Here is a 27,699-nt window from a genome sequence, read left to right as displayed (position 1 = left end):
GCCCACAGAACCAGTTGTTAAAAAATTTGAATCCCATCTCTGAGTAATATATTCAGCAGCAAGGCATGAGAAACCCAAATTAGTACCTTCTGATCTAGAAAATGGCAGACACTATGATACTGTGCAATGGTCCTCCTGATCATGGCTGCTACCCGTTTTCTGAACATGCACTGTAAAAAATTTTTTAAAAGCTTTTGTCCTTTTTTTGATAAACGATGGTTTCTGAATATCAATCAATCAGAATGGAGCTGGAAGGGACCTTGGAGGTCTTCTAGTCCAATCCTGCTCAAGCAGGAGACCCTATACATATAGGTGGCTGTCCAATCTTTTCTTAAAAACCTCCAGTGATATCAGCTTCAACCTACAACTTCTGAAGGCAAGGTGTTCCACTGGTTAATTGTCCTAACTGTTCGGAAGTTTTTCCTTAGATCCAGGTTGCTTTTCTCCTTGATTAGTTTCCTTCCATTGTTTCTTGACCAGTCTGGAAGTGCTTTGGTAAAAAAGTTGACACACTCCTCTTTTTGGCAACCTTTCAAATACTGGAATACCGCTATCATGTTGCCCCTAGTCCTTTTTTCTCTAGACTAACCATACCCTTCTTTTCTCTAGACTGGCCATACCTATTCTGCAATCGTTCTTAATATGTTTTTGTGTCCAGGCCCTTAATCATCTTAGTTGGTCTTCTTTGCACTTTTTCCAAACACTCAACATCTTTTTTTGTAATGTGAATGCAGCATTCTGGTGTAGTCTTACTAAGGATTTATAAAGCAGTGCTAATACTTTATGTGATTGTGAATCTATGCCTCTATTTATACAACCAAGAATTATATTAGCTTTTTTGGCTACTGCCGCTGGCTTGTGTTTAAGTGATCACCCACTAGGACTCCAAGGTGCCTCTCACAGTTGCTGTTTATGAGTCAGGTTTTACCTAACCTGTACTTGCACCTTGGGTTTTTCCTGCTTATGTGTAAAACCTTGCTTTTCTCCATATTAAATTTTATTTTGGTGGATAGAGCCCATTGTTCAAGTCTGTAAAGGTCTTTTTAGATCCTGAGCTTGTCTTCTGGGGTTTTGGCTATTCATGCCAGCTTAGTGTCATCTGAAAATTTGGTGACTTCCCCTTCTATTCCCTCATCTTATTCATTTATGAAGATATTAAAGAGGATAGAACCTTGTGGTACCTGATTGCTTACTTCCCTGTAGATGTCATATCATTAAGGACTACACACTGAGTATGGTTTGTCAGCCAGTAACAGATCCATCTAGTGGTGATACTGTCTATCCCATATTTTTCTAGTCTAAGTATGCTATGCCCACAGCATTTCACTGATCTACAAATTTAGTCACTTTGTCAAAGAATGAAACTTTGGCATGATCTGTTTTCAGAAAACCTACTCTGGCTACCAGTTATAACTTCATTTCTAGTTGTCTCTTTTTTATTATTTATTCCAGTATCTTCTCAGGCTGGTTGGTCTGCAGTTTCTGGATCTACCTGGTTTCCACACACACACCCTTTTTTTAAAAAAAGATGGGAATCACATCAGCTCTTTTCCAATCCTCTGGTAGTTCCCTGTTTCTCCAGTATTTCTAAAAATGTTATATAACAGTTATAAGCTAATATGTGCCAGCTCTTTCAGAATTCTGGGATGTAATCCATCACATCCCGATGATTTATATTCATCAAGGTCAGGCAGGTGTTCTCTTACCCTTTTTTTTTTTTTTTGCTTGTTTTAATTTTTATTTCTAGTCTGTCTTTTACAGTTATGTTTGTAGTAGGTTGGACTATAGTTTCTTTTTATGTGAAGACTAATGCAAAGAATGAGTTAAGCAGCTCTGTTTTCTCTCTACTGCCTGTTACTTCGTTGCCACTTTCTCTCTTTAATGGACCAATTGTTTCCCTGAATTTTGTCAAGTGCTTCAAGACCACTTTCCTAGCATTCTACATTTACCCTGCCTAGGATAGAAATATATACTGAATATCTTCAGCATACTATGTATCAATATATGAGTTCACTTAGTGGTATGACATAAATTTAAAATGTATCAAGGAAGGCTCATTTTCCTTTAATATCAATGCTAACTGGAACCAGCCTGGATGAAGGAACAGAACAACTGAAATACCATGCACCTTACTCCCAACTTTCTGAGCAGATCTAGTAGAATGACATGATTGATAGTATAAAAAGTTATTTAGAGAGCAGCAAATTTGTCAAAAATCTGGGTAGCCTTGGTCTGGAAGAACAAGCCTAGAAAAGCAATAACAGTCTTAGGTTCCAGTAAATATATACAAAAACAATTTAGCTGTTAATTCAATCGATCATAACTCTTACATCGACATAATTATTACTGGACACAGCATTACACAAAGATTGGAAAATATTAATACAGCTAAGAGAGAAAGGGAAAGGGAAAGGAAGGAAGGGGGAGGGGAGAGACGGAGGAAGGAAGGAAGGAAGGAAGGAAGTCTGATTGTCTGAGGGAGATTAAATAATCTGGCTCCTGGTTAAAAGCTTTCCCATATTTTTCATATACATTTCAGTATTATGATACTTGGGCTTTTAAATTTGCAATTAGATCTCATCTAATCCACTCATGTCAAGTACTTGAAATGTATTGCTCATTGTGTTTACATTTGTATAATTTTATCACTTAATGCAGCAAAATTTAAAAACTTCAGCTACTTTGCTGGATATGTGTAAAACTGAACATTATTTGTGGGGGGGGGTGTTGTTCTCTTTATCTCACTTAATTATATCATTAATTCTCACATTTCATAGAAATAAACTTTTAAGAATCAAAGATATACTTATTTCTGTTTTTTGTGGTTACTTAAATTGCTTCTTTCCAGAGTGATATTCCTAAAATGAAGTTAACAAAAAGTGCCATAAAGGTCATGCATTGTGTCTTTAACCCTGGCACTCATGTGTCATTCAGATTTTTCATCACTGAATGAATATGAGTTGGGGTGGTGGAGAGGGAAGCAGAGTTTGTTCAAAGTCAAATCTCACTGTTTTGACAAGAAAATCAGAGTTAATGTTTATAACCTGTACAAAAGGAGGGAGAATTAGGTCATATAGACTGAATAATTCTAGAAAGCTACCCAAATTCAGTCTATATGACCTAATAAGTTCAGTCTATAGAATGTTCAGTCTAAAACTTGAGAAATAGATAGATGGAGAAATTTGAAAATCTGAAAATGCTGATAGAAAGGTAATGGCTATTATTTAATTCATCAGAAAGAATGAATGTATGATGAAATAAATGGAAATGTGGATTCAAGTGTGCTTCTGCCCACTTTGGTATATAAAAGTAAAAGTTGTGTGTTAGGAGAAACAAAAACACTTTGAATGCAATGAGAATGGAGCTACTTTAAAATTTTATCTGGTAAAACAAGAAGTGCATTGAAGATTGAATGGCTACTGAAAGAATGTGGATTGAATTTTTAAAAAGAGTGACAACTATGAAAACGGTATATTAAAGTACTTTAGTCATAAAGCCATGGTGGCTCAGTGGTTAGAATGCAGTACTGCGGGCTAAGTCTGCCCACAGTCAGGAGTTTGATTGTGACTGGCTCAAGGTTGACTCAGCCTTCCAACCTTCTGAGGTCGGTAAAATGAGGGCCTAGATTGTTGGGGGCAACAGGCTGACTCTGTAAACTACTTAGAGAGGGCTGTAAAGCACTATGTAGCGGTATATAAGTCCAAATGCTATTGCTTTATAGAGAAAATAAATGACAATCAAATCTTAAATATTTGAAGAAAGGAAATAGGTTAAATGGAATTGGAAGATAAAGAAAGTTGGGGTTGGTGATGTTGACAAAATTCTCAAAGAAAATTCTGAAGTCTAAAACACAAAAGATGCTATATGAATCAGTGCACAGGATGGATACAGCAATAGCACTTAGATTTATATGCCACTTTACAGTGCTTTAGAGCTTTCTCTAAATAGTTTACAGAGTCAGTATATGTCCCCCAAAAATCTGGGTCCTCATTTTACCCACCATGGAAGGATGGAAGGTTGACTCAACCTTGAACCTGGTGAGATTTGAATTTCCAAATTGCAGGCAGCCAGCACTCAGCAGAAGTAGCCTCTGTACTCCACTCTAACTACTGCGTCACCGTGGATATAGAGGAAGTAAGAAAAGTTTAAAGGGCGGCAAGATATGGATGAAGAAAAGAATTAGAGTTTCTCTGATTTTATCTTCTTTCATATCTGACAAATCAGGTCTGAGCAATGTGTTTGGTGATCCAAAATGTATGCCAGCAATTAATAGTAAAAAGGTAAATAGATTATGACCTTTTGCATCTAATTACAGGTATGGGATGTTAATTATAGCTATGGCATCATAATATTCAGTGCATCATAACTGAGGCTATTAGTATCAGATTAAAATGCATAAATGTAACACTCTCTGAAAGAACTTCAGAAAACTTTAATGAAGCTAATTAACAATTTTTATTGGCTTTTCAAACTACTTTTGCACAATTACAATCAGCAAGGTATGAAGTGGGAGGATTACCTGATGACCAAAAATGATAGAAAAAAAATTAAAACAAAGTTATAATACTTAGAAAACTTTGCTCCCTCCCTCCAAAACAAAATAAGCAAACAACAAATAAACAAACAAAACCATCCTTCATTGTTTTGTATATAACACGTTCAAGTGAATTTTCAGTTTAAATCTTTGAGCATTTTACATAATTCACTCTATTTTCAACATTTTACAGGAGAAACTAACATTCAAAGATATATCTAACAAGAAATAATCATTTTTACTTTTTGTTGCAAAGAATGAATGTCAAATAATTGTTAAATTATTGTCATTATGCATTCACACATGAACTTATTTCAGTAGTTTGCTTTTTAATCTACTTTTAAACACATCAATAAAAATAATTTAAAAAAATATAATTAGGTACTTATTTCCTTTATATGTTGCTAATAAGTTAATTTACCAGTGTGTGTATGTATGCACATACCTGTGTATGTATGTATGTATGTATGTATGTATGTATGTATGTATGTATGAAAATTCTATTAGTTAATTTTGAATGTGTTATATACAGTGTCCATTTATGTAACACATAGATAAGAATCATTGCATTGTTCTTTTTCTATGTTTTGTAGGTAGTAAAGTAACCAGCCACATTTACATCAGTGGGGGAAAAATATTTCATTTTCTCCTTGACTCAGAATTATGGATGTAAAAGACAGAAGGCACCGTTCTTTGACAAGAGGTAGATGTGGGAAGGAATGTCGCTATACAAGTTCTTCATTGGACAGTGAAGACTGCAGAGTACCTACTCAGAAGTCCTATAGTTCAAGTGAGACACTGAAGGCTTATGATCATGATACAAGAATGCATTATGGAAATCGAGTTACTGACCTAGTTCACAGAGAATCAGATGAATTTCCAAGACAAGGTATGTTATAGATTTTAGCATTTTGCCAATATTACTGCAGTAATTTTAAGTGATCATGTGTTTACTTTTCATGTTCCTTTGTGTTTACTTGTGATTTGACATTACTGTACAAAAATCAGGTTCCATTGTGATGCTAAATTTTGAACATGTTGCCTTTAGGCATATTTAGAAATGCCTTTCTGTATTTCCCTTTCAGTACAGAAGTATTAATAATTATTAATGTTGTACAAGTATAATACTGTAATATTGAAGTATACTAAATATTATAATCTTGCATTATGTTATCAAGATTTTTATATGTATAGTAGAAACATTTTTGCATTTGTTTCTGGATTAATTGCACTCTAAAATTATTAGTGTGATTATCTTACAGCAAACCTATATCCAGCTTCTATCCAATGAATCAATTTGTTATTTTTCCTATTTCTTACTGAACTAAATTACATTTTGCTGAAATGTTTTCATCACCTGTTATTTAATTTCACTTAAAAAATTAAAAGCTAAATCCCACCTAATTATTTTAATTTTAGCTTTACGTTCTACTGTTTCATAGATATCCAGAAGTCTATAATTAAACCAAGGACTGAGAATTTACATGAATGTATAAATTGTTGTCCAATATACTGTACATTTCCTACATTTCAAAAATTTCATTAAATGCATGAAAGAAGTAGCAATTTTCTTTATTTTGCTTACAGTATGTTTCTCTCTACATTTCTTTAAGTCTTTATTCATCATTATTTGATTTCTTAACCTTTAAGTGTATCAATTAATCAGATATGTAACATTGCATTTAAGATAGTCATATATCTATATTGCAGGAAATGTAACTATTCGTAGGCTTACATTGATCTTCCTAGAATTCTTTTAAGTCATCTAATTCTTTTGTAAGATTGAACCAAGCCAGCTGTTTCTAGGGTTTTCCCTAGCCCCAAATGAATCTCATACAATGAACTATCTTGAAAGATTGCTTTGCCAACAAAATAGATCCCATAGGCTTGTCAGTCTTGTGAGAGAAGACTTGTTCAGCACTGACTTAATTTTATCTGATTTATAGTTATATAAATGCACTTGATCCTTTATAAATAGCTTTTAATCTATATGGATCATTGGTTTCATATAATAATTAATCAAATTTAATTGCTTTTATCAATACATTTATGAGATCATTGGTTTCTTTTTTTTTTCTTTCCAAAATGTTAAAAACTCTTTGGAACTATAAACATTAAACCAGTTTCTCAGGATATTTTCCAAGGAAACTCAGAATGGATTTTGTCTTCCAAACAGCAATGCAAACTTGCTTAAACTCTGAAATACTGGCCAAAGACTCAAAGAGCTTTATCATTAGGTAGATAACTTTATTTGGATTTCCCACTATTTGTTGTAGCATCTGTCACACAACAATAGACATCACATTACATCTGTAGCAATACTTGAAGAACAATGTTATTTGAATAAAACATTTTTTTTTCAAAGTGTGCCTGGATCTCTTGGATTTTTAAAAGCTTCCTCCAACTTCCTTTTTCATTCATGAAAGTAGTTTGAATTTGTATTTTAGTTTAGAAGTATGTTAGTTTTGTGTGTGTGTGTGTGTGTGTGTGTGTGTGTGTATGAGAGAGAGAGTGGGGAGGGAAAGGGAGAGGAAGAGGGAGAAAGAGAGAGAGAGAGACTTGTAATATTAGGTAACTGAGTGAAACAACCAAGAACAAGAATAATGAAACACAACTCATTATAGTGAACATGTACACCGAAAGTGAATGCCAGTGCAATTAATTAATTTAATTAATTAATTAATTAATTTTATAGCATAAATGTAAAAACACAAATGTCATGACAATTTATTTCATTGAAAGCATTAAGTATTTCAAGATATGTTGTGGGTAAACAGTCAATATTTACTCAAAATTGATTTAAAACAGAGAATCGTAAATAAAATGAATAATCTGCACTGGATTATTGGTGAAGATTTTGATTTTTAATTTAAAACTATAGAATATTTATGTACTATATACTAATTCATTCTGAGGTTAATTCAGTAGTCTGATTTGTCACCATACAGATATAAATATGTGTTTATACACATAGGTATAATTGAATGTCTCAGCGAATGTTTTGTTGTTATAAATAACCTTAATTGCTTTTTATAATTGTATTAAGTTTTATAGTTTTCAGTGCTCAGTATCCAGATGGGTGGCCATATAAATTTGTTTAATATTTTTTAACATTTGGGTTTAAAATACTTCTTTCTTCATTTTTTTGTTATTGCACAGTTCACTATTGTACTAAGTCCTACATTTATGACAACATGAGAATTAGTTAGTGAGATTTCAGATAGTGATGACATTTAATAAAGATTAAAAAATAATTTTCAACAACAATCTAGATGGTATAACACTTAAAATAAAATAAAATAAATTCCATAGCTCTGTTATGGAAAATTAGTAAAGTCTGAATTGAGAAATTTTCAGAATTTATGAATTAAAAAATATTGTAATTGAGATAGGTGAAAACTAGACTGGGAAAAATGTTTGTAAAGAAGAAATAACATGCTATCTTGATTATTTTGTTTTCAAAATAGAAATGAACTATGTTCTAAACATAGCCACAATACAAGTTTAATCTACTCTAATACTGAAATCCACTAGAGAGGGATTAATGTTTAAATAAAAAACCCCTTTTGTTTCAAGTCTGCAACTTAATACTTTGTTAGGGTGAGAAGGGCAAAGATAAGAAAATGAAGGAATAAACCAATTAGGTATGTTCTCCTAGTAATACTTTCTAGAAAGTTAGGAAAATTTAATCTGTGAATCAAATAACTGTTAAAATATGCTGTATTAAGAATACAGTGGAATACTTCACTATCAAGAATGTGAAGTTCTGAGTTGAGCCAGTTTTAAGACTATGGATCAGGATAAAGTTAGATGCACAAATACTAACATGGGGAATAAATGAGGTTACAAGATATACATTGAAACTCTGGAAGCATATCAGTAGTCCGATATGTCTGATATGATTGCATTCAGTCCATACATAAAATATGAGACTCAAGTCATTAATTAGTCTTACATATTATGTCTTACTAATTATTCATGTAGGATTGTTTTTTCTATACAGATCAACAAATCACAGTGAAGACACTGTGAGAATATCATTTCTTAGATGGCAAGGAAACATTTCAGTTCAGTTAGGACCTTTTCTATAATTCATTGGATCCTACTTTCTTGTCACTGCCTTGGTATTAGTATCTGGTTTTCTGTTATGATTAGGAAAATCTGGAGGAAGAGAAAATAGATTAATTATCTAACAGTTCCAAAAGTAATATCCTCCATCATTAGAGTAAAAAATTGAAAGGGATCACACTGAGTCCTATTTTGCCTGCTCATAGCAAACTTCAATGATACAAGTAAGACGTTCTGTGAATAATCTTTGCTCACAGGGCAATGTTTGTACAACACTCTGATGTATTTACCAAAGCAACTCAGTCAGGATTGAAATATTTTTGCCTACTCTTTTTTCCAATTTGCAAAGGCCACTTCCTGGAAGAGGCCAAGTTGCTCTTGAGGAATATAGAGGCTGGTTGGAATTTTTGAGGGAACTGAGAGTGGGAATGATCCATAACTAGATTGTAGCCAATCAATTTTGGGGATCATTTCATCACAAAGGTTAAGAATCTTTGATTTTATTTGCAATAGTAAAAAAATGAGAAACACTAGAAGCTATAGAAAAAGAGCTGAACTAGAAGGCTCCAAGGTCATCACTTTGGATGGTTGCTACCAAATTCCCAAATCCCCCACCCCCTTCAATTGACCATTATCTAGTGTGATTTAGCTTTGACCATTAGTTAATTAGATTCTTCTATATAGGTGGCAATAATAAACTCATCTATAAACACTCCTGCTTATTTGCTATTATTTACTATTCAGTTAAAGAAGCAATTAAATAAATAATCTGGCCAATCAACAGTTACTGTTGAGGTAATTCCCCGTTAGGAGAATGAGTGCATACAGGGGGACATAGTGAGAGTGGTGAAGAATAATACCCGCACAGCACACAGATACACTGTACAGTAAATGTAAGTTTTTACTTCCAATAAACATTTAAGCACAGTCCAAGATAGTCACAGATAAAGCTGTCAGTTTTCAGTTCAGGGAGAATCCAAATATCAAAGTCCAGTATCAAAAAAACAGTTCAGTAACAGACTTACATCAACAATCAGTAACAGTCATTAGGAGGAACTGCAAAACTCTCCAACAGAAAGGAACAGAAACTCACAGAGACTAAACAACCCAGGTTTCTGGCTCCATCTTATGGCCATTTGCGGAACCACACCCAATTACAGTTTTAGCATTCTTTTAAAGCTACAGTATTAAAATGTCTATCCTAGTTTATATATTTCCAACCCAAATAACTGTTAGGTGACTTACATTCCTAACATTTACTAGCTGGAGAGATTTGGAAAATGCCTTCTATTTTACAGTTTGTCTTTATTACTTCATTATAGAAAAGTTATCCTAGTTATTATTTTTCCTTTTCACTGTTATGGGGAAAGTTTGCTAATTACAATTAAAGAGTTAAATCTATGTGTTAGAGTTCCTATCCCAAGAGTTGAAATTTTATTCTGTTAGAGTTGGGAACTGTCTAACATAATTCCTGAATGTTGTCTGCATTCTGACTTTTTTTTGCCTTTCATTTCAATACATTTGCATTAATTTCTGCTTTGACTATTTTCCTACCAAATTTTTTAAAAAATATTCTGCCCAGAGTTAATTTGCATTCTCAATTGTTGGAAATTGCAGGACTTGCTTTACTTTCATGTTTCAAATTATGATGTAAAATTAATCATCTCCTAAAATCATATTGGCTGATACTTCTGATTTTTTGTGTATCCAGTTTCAAAAGGTGACTTTATAATGACTTGATAATCTAGATAGGAAGCCCCTGAAAGTTATCATTATATCCAAATGAAGGTCAAGAATAAATAGTTCACTTATGAGTGCTCTTTTTAAAAAACTTTTCAGATAAGTGCATGTTTTATCTACCTATTATTTGACACAGAAAAAGCTGGCCCAAGCAAGAAATGTGAACTGCTGGAAATTAAATAGGTTTATCTCGGGACCATTAAATTGATCATTACAATCAAAATAGGATTAAAGACCTACTAATGCTCCTTAACAATAATTAGTCCAAAATAACAATTATAGAAGATGTTTAGACTTTTAAAAAAGTTTTCAGTTACTGTAATTTTCATTAATAGCCCAATCACTAAGAATCTGTCACTATGTTCCTATCTTTATTTATGTAACTTATTCTCAGTATTAAACCAATAGTCAAAAGAAACAACATAATGCTTGCATGAACTCCTGAAATTCACAGGATATAGTGTTGGTCAAGACAGAGAGATGCCTCCTTGTGTACTTGATTAGACCACAACAGGCATTGTCATACAAATTGTTTGAATAAGCAAGTTAGCACTTTTTTGATGCTATCTTATCATCAGTTGTATAAAAACATGGATACAATGCTTTAGATGTGCAGAAATATTAAGACTGTTTTCCAAATTCACTTTATCTCTGTCTGTCTCTGTGTGTGTGTGTGTGTGTGTGTGTGTGTGTGTACAATGAGATAATAGTATGAAGACATATGTGCATGTGTGTTGTATGTATATAATATATAGATATATATCTACATACATATACATACACAAACACACAAACCCCTCTATAATAGAATTGTTCCTTTAATCATCCCATCATTCGAGTATGTGTGAGAGAGAGTTGGAGGGAGGGGAGAGAGAGAAAGAGAGACAGAGAAAGGGAGGGAAGGAGGGAGGGAGAGGGAGAGACAGGGAGAGATGGAGAGAGAGTGTGAATTAAATTCAGCAATCTTATAGGATCAATCTACATAGTGCTAATTTCTATGAATTCTAATATTGGCACTCTCTATTTTTATAAGGAGAACACAATCCTAAACATATCTATTCAAAAATAATCTCCACTGATTTCTGTGAAAGTTATTTCCAGGCAAATAAATATATATATAACTACAATCCTTATTACTTATATTGCAATAATTTAATCATTTTTCATGTTTCCCTTCTTGGTACAACAACGATATTGTATGTATTTTCAGTTCATATTTTTGTAATAGTTCATGAAAATAAATTTTTACTTCTGTTTAGATATTGTAGTTAACCAAAAGTTCACATAATATATTGAAATGTATGTGAATTTTAATGAAAAATACCTATGAAGTTTGTTCCTGGAAGCATACAGCATACTGCAATGGTTTTATACATTATTTTGCCATGATAACAACTTGTATCCCAGTGAATGGAATCTGTGAGGTCTTGCTGTGTGGCTTCAATTCAACCCTAGCAAGTTCACATTAATTTTGAGTCTTCTGGATCCTGGGACTGTAAGTTTTGGATCTTCCATACACAGGGAATGGATATTTTCCATCTTTGGTTCTAGGGTAGGTGCCACTACCCTGCCCAGACCTGGTGCACGATTTAGAGGTTCTCTGTTTCTAACAGCTCCTAACTGAAGCTATGGACAAGAAGACATTTGCCTTTGTCTTGAAAGCCAATTCCACTCATTTCTGGATTGGCAGGATTTGCTTTCTGTCATTAACACCTTAGTCATATCCTGGTTGGATTGGTGCAATATAATACTACATAGGTTACCTAAGAAGATCACCTGGAAGCTCCATTGTAATGGAGGCATATCTTAGCTACACTGGATTCGCAGCTACACAGGATTTGAATAGGCTTTAAGTGAAATTTAATATGCTGGTTATTCCCCATAAAGTTCTACATGGCATTGAATGTTATGTATAAACCACATGTCCTAATAGGATAGACATGTTTCAGCTACATTAAGTGACACAATTTGATGTTGGAAATCAGGGGGCATGTTTTTTTTTTTTCTGCTGAAGCATCTGTGCTCTGAAATGATCTCTACTGCCATCTCCATAAATATATAATTGGTCGTTTGGCCAACCTTGGTTTTAGGAAAACTGTACTGAAATCTGGTTCTTTCTTTAGGCTAGTGCATTTTAGGATTTAACATGAATTTGAGTTCTTATTAATTTTTGTTGTTGGGTTTTTAACTATATTGTTTCCTAATTTGTTGATTATATGACACTCAAACTTCCAGATGTTTTTTTAAAAAACAAACAAATAAATAAAAATGTAAACTTAATGCCTGCAAATCCGATCTAAACATTTAGAGTTTATATTTCTTTACATTTCGTAGCTCTAGCATAATATTTATGAAAAAAGAAGATAAACACTGTAACTGACTGCTAAGACTGACCACAAACTATAATTAAGAAGATAACCTAAGCCGGGAAAGAGTTGAGATAAAAACTGCTCTTGAAATACAACTGGAAGCTTCAGCTGGTCCAGAATGCAGTAGGATACATAGTTCTAAGTACACTGAGGTTTGCCTGGGTTACTTAGCTACTGTTCAGGCTCCGCTAGACAACTGTCAGTATACTTCTTGATGCAATTCAATGTTTTGATTCTCATTTTTAGGGCACAGAATGGCACAAATGAAGTGGTCATTAAATGAAAACTTATATGATGGGAACTATACTTATTTTATTTTATTTTATTTCATCTTTCATTTTCCTTCAGCATCAAAATGATCAAACAGTTGGATGAGCCCAATTTTTTGAGAGTGGGGAGAAGGTTTTTCCTACCAGGAAGTCTGGTAAAAGGGTAATCTTCATTTTTTCAACAAGCCTAGGATCCCTTGGCAGTATAGAAGCTACATATTATTGTGTAGTTGCATTATATGCAATATCCGCCTTCTCCTAGTCTTGTTTAACTAAGTTTATTGTTTTAATTGGTTTTGCGGAATGTTTAATTGATAATTTTACTATATGCTGCTCAGGGTCAATTCGTGTAAGATGGGTGGCCATATAATTTTGGCCAATAAATAAATAATTCAATAAATTGCACTATTAATATAGCTAGTGAATTATTTTACTGATATTTTTTAATTAAAATCTAATAATCCAATAACAATTTATTGTATCCCTAAATGCTTGCAAAGTTTCTGTTCATGTGTGATTGCAGAAATAAATCAGTGCATCAGTGAAGATAAAGAACAATACGTGTGGGTTTGCCTGTGCAAGGGCATTTATGGTAAATATGAAAATCTTCCACTCTGGCTCCAATATTATTCAAAAACAATGTAAAAACTAACTGGTAGTTTATCTGATAAGAATATTGTTTAATATTTGTTGTTATGTTTTTTTAAAAAAATTATAATAGTTTATTTATGCAATCACAGACACAGATTTTTTTTGTTATTATTAAGGAAAGGGAATAGTATAATTTAAATATGATTTAAATTTGAAGAACAATTAAAATAGTGTAGATTCCAAGTAATACACTCATAGTATACAGAACTCCTAGGCAAGTAAATTCCTCAAAGAATAATTTTATTTGGATATATCATATTGGCACAAGCTGGTGAAAACTTTCTTTGGATGTTCTCGCCATTTTCATCTAATTAAAAGTAAAAGTTTTCTTCCTTCCCCAAACAATCAGTCACATGGTCCAATCAAGGTGTCATCTGGTTGCCTGACAACTTCACTCCTCCTCTCTGACCACCTGTGGGAATGTCTGACCACCTGTGGGAATTACCAGGAGAAAGTATTTTGTTTTGGCTACAAACCCCAGCTATCTCTATTTCCCCCTTCCTATCCCTCAGCTCCAGTGTGGCAATAGTGAAGCCTCAAAATGGCCTCGGTCAAGTCAGCTTCAGAGTTGACAGTACTTTAAATTGAATTAATAGTCAGAGAACAAAGCAAGGAAGAAAAAATTAAGATATTGAATATATTAAAACAACCTGAAGAATAAGTGAAGAATATTTTTTTAAAAAATAAGAATTATCTATTAGCTTTGGGAAAACAAATTAACAGGATTGCTAGACTGTTAATTGTCTCTCAGCAATAGTGATTGTAAGAAATTTGGCAACCCTTCTGGAGATATTTACTGAGCTGTCAGCTAAAATGAAGTTACTGATCTCTTCAACTGATCTTGCATGAATGTGAGTCAGAAAAGTAATTGTTAATTCAATGCACCACCTCTTGTAAAGAAGGGAATTGGAAAATTATACGTGTAACAGCTTCTATTTCCTCTTGGGGCAAAAGCAAAGGCATTCTTGGATTGGAGCTTTTTGAAATCTTTCCTTAAAATGGAAGGAAGGCAAAACATTAAAGATGACAAAAATGCTTTCAAAGTATTTTTCATGAGATAAACATTTCCCAACTATTATCTAGGCTCTAGTGTGTTTGTTTGTATATTTATGTACTCCATGTATATGCACACACACACAAACATAATGTCATAGTTGCCTGATTGTTTTGGGAAAGGAGAACAAGACAAAAATATATACAAATCTTAATTATTGGCCATTCAAACCTAAACATAAATTAACATAATAAATGTTGCAAACTAGTAAGCTGATAAACATATTAGTATCACCAAAATCATTAAACTTTTACTCGTATCAGATTAATGTTTCTAATTTGCCACCTAAATGAATTATATTATAAATGAAACTTTGTTATTTCTGAGGTAGAATAAAAAACATGCCTCTGCTTTACCTAATGAATACACATTTTTGTTTTCTATCCTGATTTCCATATTTTTAAATCATATTTATCCCAAACTTTGATTCTATGTTTGAGTCTGTGTACATGTACTCTCATGCATGCAATTAAATATGTGCTTTCATATTAGCTTTCTTGCTAAATTCTTGTTTAAAAAAACATTGTAAATGCATACATTATCACCATGATCTGCTTCAAGCACTGAATTTATTAAGTAGATTGTTAATAAAATGCAGAATGATATATCACAATTTTAATGCTCTGTCTCCCAAAGTTAATGAAGAGTTATAATTTTCTAGATGACAAATTAAAAGGAGGTTAAAATGGTGGATAAGATTGCCTAGAGATTTAGCAACATTCTAATTAAAATAAAGGGCATTAAAGTGAATTAAAATCTTGATTTGGGAGGGATTAAAAAGTATGAGGAATATGTGGCTTATTATTGCTAGCGGCCAAAATTTGTTTATAAATAAGAAAGATATTGTAAACCTTACTGAAGTTGCTTTTAAAAGATCTTAATAAATTGTTTTCTCGTTATTTGTCACTGAAATCTTCATCAATACAATAGGCTACATTTCAGTTTTACTAGAAGCATGGCTTAATTCATTTTTTTTTTCAAACTCTGGTAAAAAGTAGATATCTATTCTATCGCTGACATTCAAAATATTTATAAATATACTTCTACTGTAAAATTGTTTTGTGTGGTGATCTTTATGTTTGATAATACAAAATATTATCAAAATATCATTCAGTTTGAGATTATTATCTTTTTTTTGCAATTCCGAAGCAATTCCCCTGGATTTTACAGATTTCACAGATTATATTGTTTATATATAATCTAATATTGCATTTCCATTTACATACAAACCCACACAAATGCACATATACACCAAATACACACCAAAACAGGACAACCAAAGATTGAGGCTCCATTGAGACCTTTTTCAAAGTGTCCAATAATTTGGAACTTTTCTATCTGCTAGCATATCAAATACAAATTTCAACAAATAATTAATTTTGATACATAATTATTGAGCATTTTAGGCAGGTGTCATTTTAGAAGCTCTAAAATAATCTTTAAAGATTAATTGACCAACTATATCTACCTTCCACCCAAATTAAAAAACTTTCCTCACTGTCAGGCCTAAACCCAACGATGAGGTAGCAAAATCCAATCAACTCCAATCCTTTATTTCCTTAAACCTAATGGACAGAATCTTGCCAAATTAAAGGTATAATTCTCTGCCCTAATAGACATATCTTGACAGATTTTAGGGTGTGCTACCCTGAAGCTTTTTTCTCCTCCACCATTGAACTTGGGACTCAGTATGGGCTTTTCACTGATGGAAATCGTTGGCTTCTCACTGATGGAAATCGTTGCCTCCTCCCTGCAAAAGCTGAGTGCAGCCAAGATTCCCTTCCACTGTTTTTCCATGTACACATTTCATCACACATACCTCTTTTAAATTCAGATTATCCCCAAATGCCAATTTGTCATGAGATCTAGGATCAAATTCAAACCTCATTTTCTGAAGTCATTCTGAGGCAGCTTGCTGCTTGTGACAGGATATATCAACTGGGCACTATCTGCAATATGTTATCCTCCTTCTCCTCCTCCTCCCTCTTGTATTCTGATATGTGCAGGCTATAAAATTAACAGGCACACAGCTTTTCACATAGACTGAAACTGTAGCATAATAAGCAAAGAAAATGAAGATGTGGACAGCTAGCTAGGCTTGGACTTTTGGAGAATGATGATGGCAAGTGATGGCAGCTTTGGCTGCTGAAAGTTTGACTTTTTCAGAAAGACAAGGAGAAAGTTTCTGTAAAGGTTGGTTTCAAGGTTAAAACCCATTCCAATTACAAACTGCTATTTGACACAGGATTGGAGCAAAGCAGCACACTGGAGAAAGATATTGGGAAGAAGACTTCTCATTCAAGGTACTGGGAAGAAGACTTCTCATTAATCAAGAAGCAGATAAGATCTGATTGGAAGTTTACCAATTTGAAGTCTGCAAAGAGCTGAGAAAGAGCTATGCTAACAGAATGGCTAGTGCCTGATAATTAGAAGTCATCCAAAAATAGAACCTGCGCTATAAGTTTTTGGTGATAAGTTTGGGCAGTGAAATTGGGTCAAGTAGAGATCTATTGAAGCCCTATGGCTATGTGAGGGATGATGCTACAGAGGGGAAAATGGTATGATGGACTACAGTGAAGCAACAGTTTCCCAGGAAGGTGTGGTTACATTCCAAGGAAGAGAAGTGACAAGAGATAATGCATCTGAGAATTAGATAGGAGATAGAGAAAGAGAGTCAGGATAACCACTTGCTAGAATCTTTCAGATTATGTCTATTTATATGAGTATAGTAAAGATTGAGTCTGGCATCTTTCTGACTATTCAGTATAAGCAAATAAACTATAAACTTTGGCTGTATTGCTCTACAGTGTTGTTGGACTGGCCTAACAGGCTACCTGAACACCATTATTTCTTAGAGGCAAGACTCTGCCTGTCTTGTTTATATTAGAGATTGATCCATCAGTTGGTTATCAAGTTCTCCTATCAATTTACTTGTTGGGTTGTTTCATGGATTGCTCGTCAGACAGTTGGTGTTATGAGATTTTCCTTTACAAGCTAATTCACTTTTATAGAGAGAATGGAGGGGAATTATCAGGCCCAAGAAACCAGGAAAAAACGTGAGGAGTTACTTCAGGGTAGGTTTATTATTATTATTATTTGCCTAGAAACAGAAATTTTGCCAGGCTAAAACATTTACTGTAGCTGCCTGACTGTTAGATATATCCTGTAAACTGCTGGGGAGTGGAGCACCTTTGCTCTTTTCCTACACATCTAAGTTACTAAGTGATGTTGCCTCTTTAATTTTTGATGGAAAATTTAGGTTTTTGATGGAAGGTTAACTTTATGGTTTTCAGAGATAGGACAGAAGAGAAACCGAAAGCATTGTTGGAAAAAGACTGACCAAATATATATAATCTCACATTAGAGATTACATTGTGACAATATAAATGGTAAAACATCCTTATCTTTAGGCTCTTATTGCATCTACAGATACCTGGCTAGCAGCTGTACAAGATGGCACATAGGGTTCAAAAGAAAGAAATGTAAAAGGAACAGGGCAGGTTAACAGAAGGAGGGAGGTTTCTTTTAGGTTTGATAAGAGATGCTTCTGGAGTGAGAGGAGAGTGAAAAAGACATAGAACAGAGGAAGCAGACTTGGAAAACAAGAAGCCAGAATCCAAAGCCAGAGAGAAGATCTAGGATGGTGTCAGAGGTGGTTGAAACCAAAGAATAATCTGGAGGAAAGAGTCAGCAAAAAGGTAATGCAGCTTTAGACAGTAGCAAATCAAACTCCATGTGGATCAGGTAATTAAAAATTCTAGGCAATAGAATATTAAGGGGGAAGTTATTAGCATTCCTAAACTGATAGATAAGATATTGTGGAGGGGGGGAACAGAAGCAAAGTAGAAGTTATTATCCCCTCTTTGTTTTTATTTTATCAAGTGTGCTTGTAACTTGTACATTTTACAGAGTCATTGTGGGTGAGGTAGCTTTGTATTTATAAATAAATAAAACCATGAATGAAAGAGGGGGAAAAAGTCACAAGCAGTTATTTTGTGTGTCATATGATCATTTCCTGAAAGACCAAAATCTTATGTTGCTGCCTTTTAATCAGGAATAATAACTGAAAACTCTTAAAATTAGAACAAAGAACTTGCCAAATTTTCAAAGGAATCAAACAATAGCTTTCTAGTTATACACATAGTAATTTATGCTCAAAATTATTCTCATTTCACTTAAAAGCATAATTTAAAGTACACAACTATTTGACATGGTTTAATGGATAGAAGTTTCAAAGATAAGTTTTTATAATGAAAATCTAGGGACTGTCTATCTCCAAACCTCTATTTAAATTGTCTGAAAGAAATTATTATAAGGATCCTCCTTAAGACATTAGTCTACAAATAAAATTTATTGTGACCATGGTTTCGATTGCCTATAAACTGACAGAAATGTTCAGTCACACATTTATTTCATTATTAACTGTGTAAGGCAAGTTAAAATGCTGAAATCTATTATCCTTGGGATACTTACTGGAAGAAACATAATCTAAACAATTAAAAATCTCAATTTTTATAGAAATAGTATATTATATTTATTCTACTTAACTGAATAAGTTATTGGTTTTCCCATTTTATTGTACAATGCTCTCATGTTTTAACAAAACATTGATTATTATCAATAATAGCAAAAATATCTGCATAGAATAGTAGCAATAGCAATAACACTTAGACTTATATACTATTTGAGTCAGTTTACAATTTACAGAGAAGCATATTGGCCCAACAATCTGGGTCCTCATTTTACCAATCTGAGAAGAATGGAAGACAGAGTCAATATTGAGCTGGTGAGACAGGAACTGCTGAACTGCTGATAGTTGTCAGTCAGCCGAATTAGCTTGCAATACTGCATTCTAACCATTGTGCCATCATGGCTTTAATTTATGTTGCAATTTAAACTCTTTGATCACAAATATTCATTTGGTTATCCGATTGCATTGAAAATATCATATTAAATGTAAGAGCAGATAAAAGACAATGTTGACATTTTCTCAGTACTATTTGCAGTTACTATACCTGAGGGTTAAAATGCCACCTGTAGAAATAGAAGGGAATTCATTTTTTTCTAAAACATATTTCAAAAAATTAATCTGCATCATATCATATTTCATCTGTATCTACAGCTAAATCAAGTATCTTAGAAAGAACTTCTAAAATAGCTACTAACAGTCTGATATTATCAGAAGATTGCCTTCCTTTTATAAAACATATTTTGTGAGGTATACTCTGTATTGTGTAACATATGTTCTAAAGTTACTGTCAGATAAATTTGGAGGTTTTGTCTTCACCATTTGTCATATTCACAGTCTATTATATTGTTTTTGAACTATTTTTGTCTTGTATGCTATCCTAATAATTTTGGAAGTGGGCAGCCATTAAAATGATGGGTTTGTCTTAGCAATTTCTCTTTTTTTTCATGCATAGCTTATTTTGATAGGAGACAGGAAGAGGTTCTTTCTGGTGATGCCCAATGACAAGCCTACAAACTTTCATTGCCATACTAATAACATAGGTGGTTATAATACAACTCCCATTTTAGGTATAATTTGTTTTTATATATTACATGTTCTTTTGAATTTGTCAAGGAATTTAACATCTGTGAAATATCTGGATATTTGCATTTCAAATACGTTGGAAATTAAAGCTCTTCATAACAGGGCATTGTTATATAGAATTCTTGAAGTGAAACTGTGCTAAAATTACATAGTGTGGAGTTATGGCACAGGATTCATTTTACAAAACATCTCAAAAATAAATATGCATATGTTTTCATACTAAGAAAATTATAATAAGGCACTGCTTAATAGCTGGTTAAGAGCAACAAATAATGTACTGGAATGTTTTCTAGGAACCCAGAATTATGCCTCAGTGAAGATTCAAGTCAGCAGGCAATCAAATGTGCATTTGTGTGGGACTGCAAATATTAAAAGTTAAAATCATTCAAATCCAGTTGAAGAATTTTCTATTTATCTATTTATCTATCTGTCTATCTGTCTACCTACCTACCTACCTACCTACCTACCTACCTACCTACCTACCTAGGAACCTACCTTAGGAGAGTGTTATATACTTTCCCTAAACAAATCCCATAGTAAAATCAAATTCTGTTAGCAACATGAGTCTTTTTTTGTATTAATCTGGGACTGCAAAATGTATGTCAGAAAGAGAGCCTGATGAAATTCTGATGTGATTGTGCCATAATTTTTATTTTTGTAACAATTATAAACACCAACAATTTGACTGGCCAACAAATGTTTGGATTTACTCATACAGGATATGATGTCTTGCTACAGTAAATTATGGACAGTTTATTAGACCTAAAGAAAACAGCCCTTTAATTTCAAAGGAAAATATATATTTATAGACATGGCATCAAAACAAGAAATGATAACTTATAATATACTATTGTTAATACAGGTAATAATTGACTTATGATCACAATTGGAACCAGAAATTCTCTTGCTAGGTAGCTTGTTAAATAAATCACGCCCAATATTTTACTATTTTGGTTTTTTTCTTTTCCCTGCATTTGAGATATTCTGTTTTTATTTGTTTGCTAGGTTTTGTACAATGGATGTTTTGTTGTTTTTATTCTTACCTACTAAAGTTTATTGTTTGATGATGAACAAACAAATAATTTTTTTATGAAGTAGAAAGGAAAATGGGATATACTACAGTATCTATCAAGGCCTTAATCACTCACTGGACATATGCTGTAGTAGTATACTATATACCATGCTCTGCTTTCTTTCTTTTCTCTCAAGCAATTATCTTGAATGGGTAGGGAAAGAATGTTGGGATTCACCATTAAAATTTGTGAGCTTCTACATGAGAGTTTAATGAGTAAAAATGAATTTAGCAGCATTTTAATTTTATGCCTTCTGTGGACAATTATGATTTCCACAGTACAATATAGGAATTTAATAGCAATATTTCTATCTTCTTGAATTCGTATTAACATCAGTAATACACTATTCACTCATTATACTCTTTAAAAAGTACATTGTAGTTTTGACTGAATGAGGTGAGATCACCAGGGATGGCTGAAATATGTAGAAGAATTTAAGCTACAAGAGTTGTTCAACTAATTGATTTGACTTAATATTTTCAAATGTGCAGATTGAAATTTGTGTCTATTAATAGGCTGACTTCCATCAAAATGCAGCCCTGTGCCATAAAAGGACTTATGCAATAGCCAGCACCTTAAATTGCACATTGAAGCCAATTTGTAATCACAACTCAGGAAACAGTGATAACATGTCACCACACCTGACACTCAAAGCATTGTCTCTACTGTTGCCCTCAAGGTCTACTAGTACCAGCTTCAGGTATGTGTCTGATTAGTAAACACATTCTCTTAGCCAGAAATACAAAGTAACTAACCAACCTTACCACTCTCCTAACTAGATACTGTCATAACAAACCCAATCTAAAGCTACACCACATCCACCAACAACTCCCACCAAAAAACTTGCGAATCCATAATATAAAAGTCCAACATATGGCAGTGCCCAGTTCTCAGTTGATTTGAACTGAAGACCAATAGAAGAGAATGGCAAGGTGGGCACTATTGACAGTTATAGTATGCAGGCAAATCCACCCTGAAGACTACCATGGGTCTCTCTCCCTGAAACCCACTGTCTAACAGGAAGTCAGAGTCAGACCTTCCCCAACTACTGACCTTATTATTCCATAGATGAAAAATCTATGCAAATACAATCCTGGCTTTCATTGTCATCACCATCATGTATTGTATATGATAAACTCTATGCCTCTTTCTGCTGCTGCTACCATATTTCTGGAAAATCAAACATAAGGCCAAGCACTGTCAAATATATGACAATATAAGTCTTGCTCATTCTTGTTCAGTTCTAGGCACAACTGTTGCTCTAAGTTTTTTTTAACTGTATCAGGAGGTCTTAGCAGCCAAGGACCACAATTTCTTCCAAGCTCTCAGATAGCTTTTCAGCACTTACCTTGGGAGATGTTGCACTTTCCTGAAATTCAGAGCCATAAACTCCAATCACCCATTTCCAATAGAGCTACAAAAATATGAAGCAATATCCATATTTCAACTCACAACAACATTTTAAGACCTCCCTAACCCAAATCCAGCACATACTGTACATAACTGACCCATTACAATTTAAGAAAAAGAAAAAGTTGCTAATTAGTATTTCTTATCTTTTGATATCACTAATGTTAGATATTTATAATGCAACATTATTTAAAGGATTTTCTTATTTTTAACAGAACAACTTTTACTTTTGGTGTTTCATCTCCCTCTTTCTAGAGCAATAAATACAAGGTATTACCATGACATTTTGTGATCAGAAGAGACTTACCCCACAAAAAAGGTTTAGTTGGAGCTCCCAGAGTCTCTCCACATGTTGCTGTAAAAGTTTTAAAGTCCCTCCTAGATGGTTAAAGCTGCCAGGGAGGTGACCTGTGATTAATCCCACAGATTGATGCTTGTTTCTCTGAGTCTAAGGGTGGCTTGAAGGAGGCTGACGTGACCCTTTCTTTAAGAGGTCACTTCTGGACCAAACTATCCTAGACCATTACTGACTGAACTCTATTCTCCTTGTCTGGGAAAGATGATTGGACTTCAGCTAAGATTATTTAAAAGATTATTATTTAAACACCATTGCAGTGGTGTTTCAGGCCATTGATTATTTATGGATAAACTGAAATAGTGATACTTTATCTATCTATTCTTTTGGACCGGCTTTGGGGATTGGGGATGTTTCTCATTTCAATCAGTGTTGACAGGTGATGTGAAATTGCACTGCTGGTCCCTTAGTTATGAAGTGCTATAGGGTTATTTTTTAAACTTCAACAGGAAATGAGTGTGTGAGATAATCTCTCAATTTGGCATGAGGTATCATCAATGTGTCATAATATCCAATTGTACATGTTGACTATGTTTGGTCCCTCTTGGGCACAATCTGGAATGACATCTTGTGTTTACAGCTCCTACTTGAACAGCAGGTGGCAGTTGTGGGCAAGAGGGTGTTTACACAGGTTCATCTACAGTAGGGTACTAGTTGTGCCCATTCCTGGACCTAGCTTTCAAATATTCACTCATACTTTTACCACCTCATGATTAGATTACCATAATGTTGTCTACCTTAGACTGCCCTTGAAGACCATCTGGAATTGGAGCTGGTCCAGAATGCAGCAGCTCAGTCATGCTCACATCTCCCCATCGCTTACTGAGCCATGCTGATTTTCAAGTGGAATTGAACTGTGCAATTTGAGTGCTGATTCTTACCTATAAAGCCTTTTTATACCATAAGGGCGGATCACTTGAGGGAATAGTTGTTTCCAGATGTATTTGCCCATCAGTTGAGAGCACAGTTCAGATCTTTTAATCAAATAATGTCATCTTGTCGGACCTTCTTTTTAATAATGCCTACTTTCTGGAATGACATTCAGTACTGATACCATTAATGACTTTTAGAAAACTGTTCAAAACCTAGTTGTTCTCTCAGGCTTTGGGTTATCATGATTGTGGAATCCCCCTGGTTTTAGATTTTGTGATATTGAATGAGTCTTCATATAGCTTTTTTTTTAAAGTAAACTATTTAGAGCTATTAATGAATCAAACTTGGTGGCCTCAAGCTTGAAATAAATTGATCAATAAATTTTAATGTGACAGAATGGGAAAATAGTTAAATATATTTGAAAAAAATATATTGTATTTGATTATGACTTCCATTTCATTACATTTAGATCTAATTCAATTTAAATTTTACTTCACTTTCTTGGCAGTGGCAAAGGTGTTGTCTGTTCATTGAAAGAATGAGATAAAGTCTTCAATTAATTAGCATGTTTATTATAAAATGAGATAGATAAGTAAGAGAATAGTTAATATTTCACATCTCGCCTTATCTTTTTTATTGCTGAATATGAACCCAGACGAACAGTAGGATAACAATAAATAAATATGCCATTTATTGTGAAGACAGAATTTAGAAAATGCTGAAAAGTAATGCACTACAGCATTCTACAGTTTCTTAACATGTGATGGAAGCAGCCACAAATTCATATATCTAGGCAGGGAGCCTGTGTAATGAAAATATTACTGTATAAATGGACTAAATTAGCACACTTGGATTTCAAATAAGCACTTTAAAAAATGCTGTCTTGTCTGATCGCATTTACTGAAAACCAGTACAGATATTTTAAAAAACATCTGAGAAAATGGAAAATACAACAATTCACTGTTGAAAATTGTTCCACTATTTTTCAAAAAAAAAAATCTAATATACATGACTTATATGATGTGTTGTGTTATGTTGTGTTGTATTGTATATATTCTATTCTATTCTATATTATTATTGTGATATATAAGTAATGATTCTTTACTAGATCTAACTTTCTGCAGGATGACAAGTTTAATATGGGAAGGTATTCAGTTGTGAAAACTTCACCATAATCTTTGTTGTAAATGATGCAGGCAGAGCTTGTTTTTCCTGAACATGAAAATTCTGGCTAATGTCTTACTAGTGATTTATAGAAACTTTTAGCATCACACAGCCATTGTTGTGGCAGTATAATGGTTGGATAATATTGGTTAGATAACATTATAACATTATAAATCACTAGAGAGGAAATAGCCTATGCCTAAATCACTTGCTGAACAGCAATTTCAAGTAGATCTCCTAATGAAGGCTCTATGACCAGGAGGGGTTGTCATGACAAGCCTCAAGCTACGTGACTAAGCATCAAGGTAAACAGTCAAGCAAAGTTAATCACTTAGGAGAGGGTAATTACCACCCATTTATTTCTGCTCTTCAGCTGAATCTGCAACAAGAGCACAGTAAAACCATGGCAAACTATGTGCTAAATCATAACAAAGATCTCCAGGTAAAGCTATAGCAATTTCTCAAAAGCCCTTTTAGTGCATCATCATCCAGCAAGGCTCAACCAAGCCTGGAACTCAGGACAGCCTACAGAGTTGCCCCTGCTTGGCCTCATGAGAGTCTGACAACCAATCAGAATCAAGCTCCAATTCAAATCCCAACAAAGGTTATAAAACCAAGGCACTCTCAGAACCTCAGCCCTTTCTTGATCTCTTCCTTCACCTTGAAACATGTGATCATCCTTCCTTTTCATTTTGGAGCTCCAGGCCACGTAGTCCTGTCCACTATTAAACCTTCCAAATAGCCTCCATGTTTCCAGTGTCTTTTTCCCCACTTGGAACTGAACCCAGAAGGATACTTCTTCCAACAGTAGTAATAGGTAAAAGAGTTTTCAGTAATAGATAAAATGTTTGCTATTCCTACTTCCTGGAAGCTTTTTTGATTTTGCTGTCTTGTCTACACTTCTGATATCTTGTGACAGCCTCCTGTCCAAGTAGTTATGAAAGTCAACCTACTTAGATTTTCAAAACTAGCCAAGACCATCTGGGTACTTTTGTGAAAGAGAGCTGACCTTAAAGGAGATGTTAGCTTTTTTATGTATTTACTATTGTTATTCAAAGGAGGCATTTTCTCCCCCCCCCCCTCAATTCAACAGAATGTTGGAAATCAATTATGTCAAGGAGTTCATGACTTTGTCTCTCCCAAACTGAACAAAATGAGGTCAAATTTCTTTTGTAGGGCAAGATGTTCAGCAAACAACAGCAACCAGAAATAGGTTAGAGAAACCTGTACACAACAGAAACATTTCCTGCCTCAATCCACTTATTTATCCCCATAAGTCAGGCAGTTGTGCAACTGTACAGAATGCTGTTGACTGTAACATGCTAAGTTCCCATCTTTCTTCCTGGTCATGTAAGCCTCAGCAGAACTTAGATTTATAGCTGATGTCAATTTGTTGCCTTAAATAGAATAAATAACCCTTTTCCTACTGAAATACAGAAGAAGACAGCATTTTGTAAATAATTACATATTCTTTTGAATCAACTAAAATATGTTAATATTATTTTCTGTATAATAAAAACTAACTTTCCACTACAATAAAAGGTAAGTAGCCCTGCAGTATTAATACAAAAACAAAATCACAATGGAAACAATAAGTAAGAAAGTTACATGGCATTATTCCTTGCAATGATTATATTATTTAATTACCTGGCAACTTTTCCTTTATTTATAAAACAAACAAACAAACAAACAAACAAAAAAGCAATAACATAATGGCCCAACTGGTTCAAAGACATTAATTGTGGAGCAGACCCAATCATACATATGGGTAAACTAACTTCGCCCAGTTAACCATGGTAATAGCATCTACTTGAATAAAGGGCTTGCAAACAATTGCAAATGGAGTTGTGCATGCTTACGCATGCACCTGCCCCCTGCATGGAATCTTCTTCTCTCCCTTCCCCTGCTGGTCCACCAAGCTGGAAAGGGGACCACTGATGTAATTGACACCATTTCTATAATGATGTGTGTAGTATCATTTATCCATCTTTATCCCCTTTCTTGCCTATGGAGATTATCTTCTGTCTTTGTCTCTGCCTGCTGCTGGTCCTTTTTTCTCCAAAAACATGGTGCAAAAAAGCAAATGTGAGTACACTTTGACATTTATTTAAGAAACCTCATGTCTATTTCTAAAATCCTTCCATAGGTAAGCCTATTTCAATGGCCACCTTTTAAGAAAGCCTTTGGAATTATATTGTTTGCTAGTAAATAAATAATTCATTAGATGGCAATATATCATTGATTTTAACTAGGCCAAGCAAAATTAGATCTTTTTAGTACTGGTATTGGGAATCTTCAGGGAATATCAAAGCTATGTCAAACAAACAGACAGATTAAACAGATAATCAGAGTTGGAAGGGACCTTGTAGGTCATCTAGTCCAACCCCTCGCCCAAGCAGGAGACCCTACACCATTTCTGACAAATGGCAGTCCAATCTCTTCTTGAAAGTCTTAAGTGATGGTGTTTCCACAACTTTGAAGGGCAGGCTGTTCCATTGGTTGATTGTTCTCACTGTCAGAAAGTTTCTCCTTATTTCCAGGTTAAATCTCTCCTTGTTCAGTTTCCATCCATTATTCCTTGTCTG

General features: G+C 33.9%; 1 protein-coding gene across 3 annotated transcripts in view; it reads left to right on the top strand.

Annotated features, from left to right (window-relative positions):
* TENM2 (teneurin transmembrane protein 2) overlaps positions 1 to 27,699 on the top strand; it is a 1,019,238-nt gene that overhangs the window by 138,765 nt on the left and 852,774 nt on the right. For all 3 annotated transcript variants that reach the window (XM_087955493.1, XM_087955491.1, XM_087955490.1), the window contains exon 2: positions 5,128 to 5,423. In XM_087955493.1, the coding sequence (XP_087811619.1) occupies positions 5,198 to 5,423 (226 nt within the window). In that variant the 5' untranslated portion in view covers positions 5,128 to 5,197. The remainder of the gene's footprint in view (positions 1 to 5,127; positions 5,424 to 27,699) is intronic.

Source organism: Notechis scutatus, chromosome 2 (assembly GCF_049901735.1).
Source record: "Notechis scutatus isolate UNSWTSFEM ecotype Mainland chromosome 2, rNotScu1.2, whole genome shotgun sequence".
Lineage (NCBI taxonomy): Eukaryota > Metazoa > Chordata > Lepidosauria > Squamata > Elapidae > Notechis > Notechis scutatus.
This window is presented reverse-complemented; position numbering and strand designations above follow the sequence as displayed.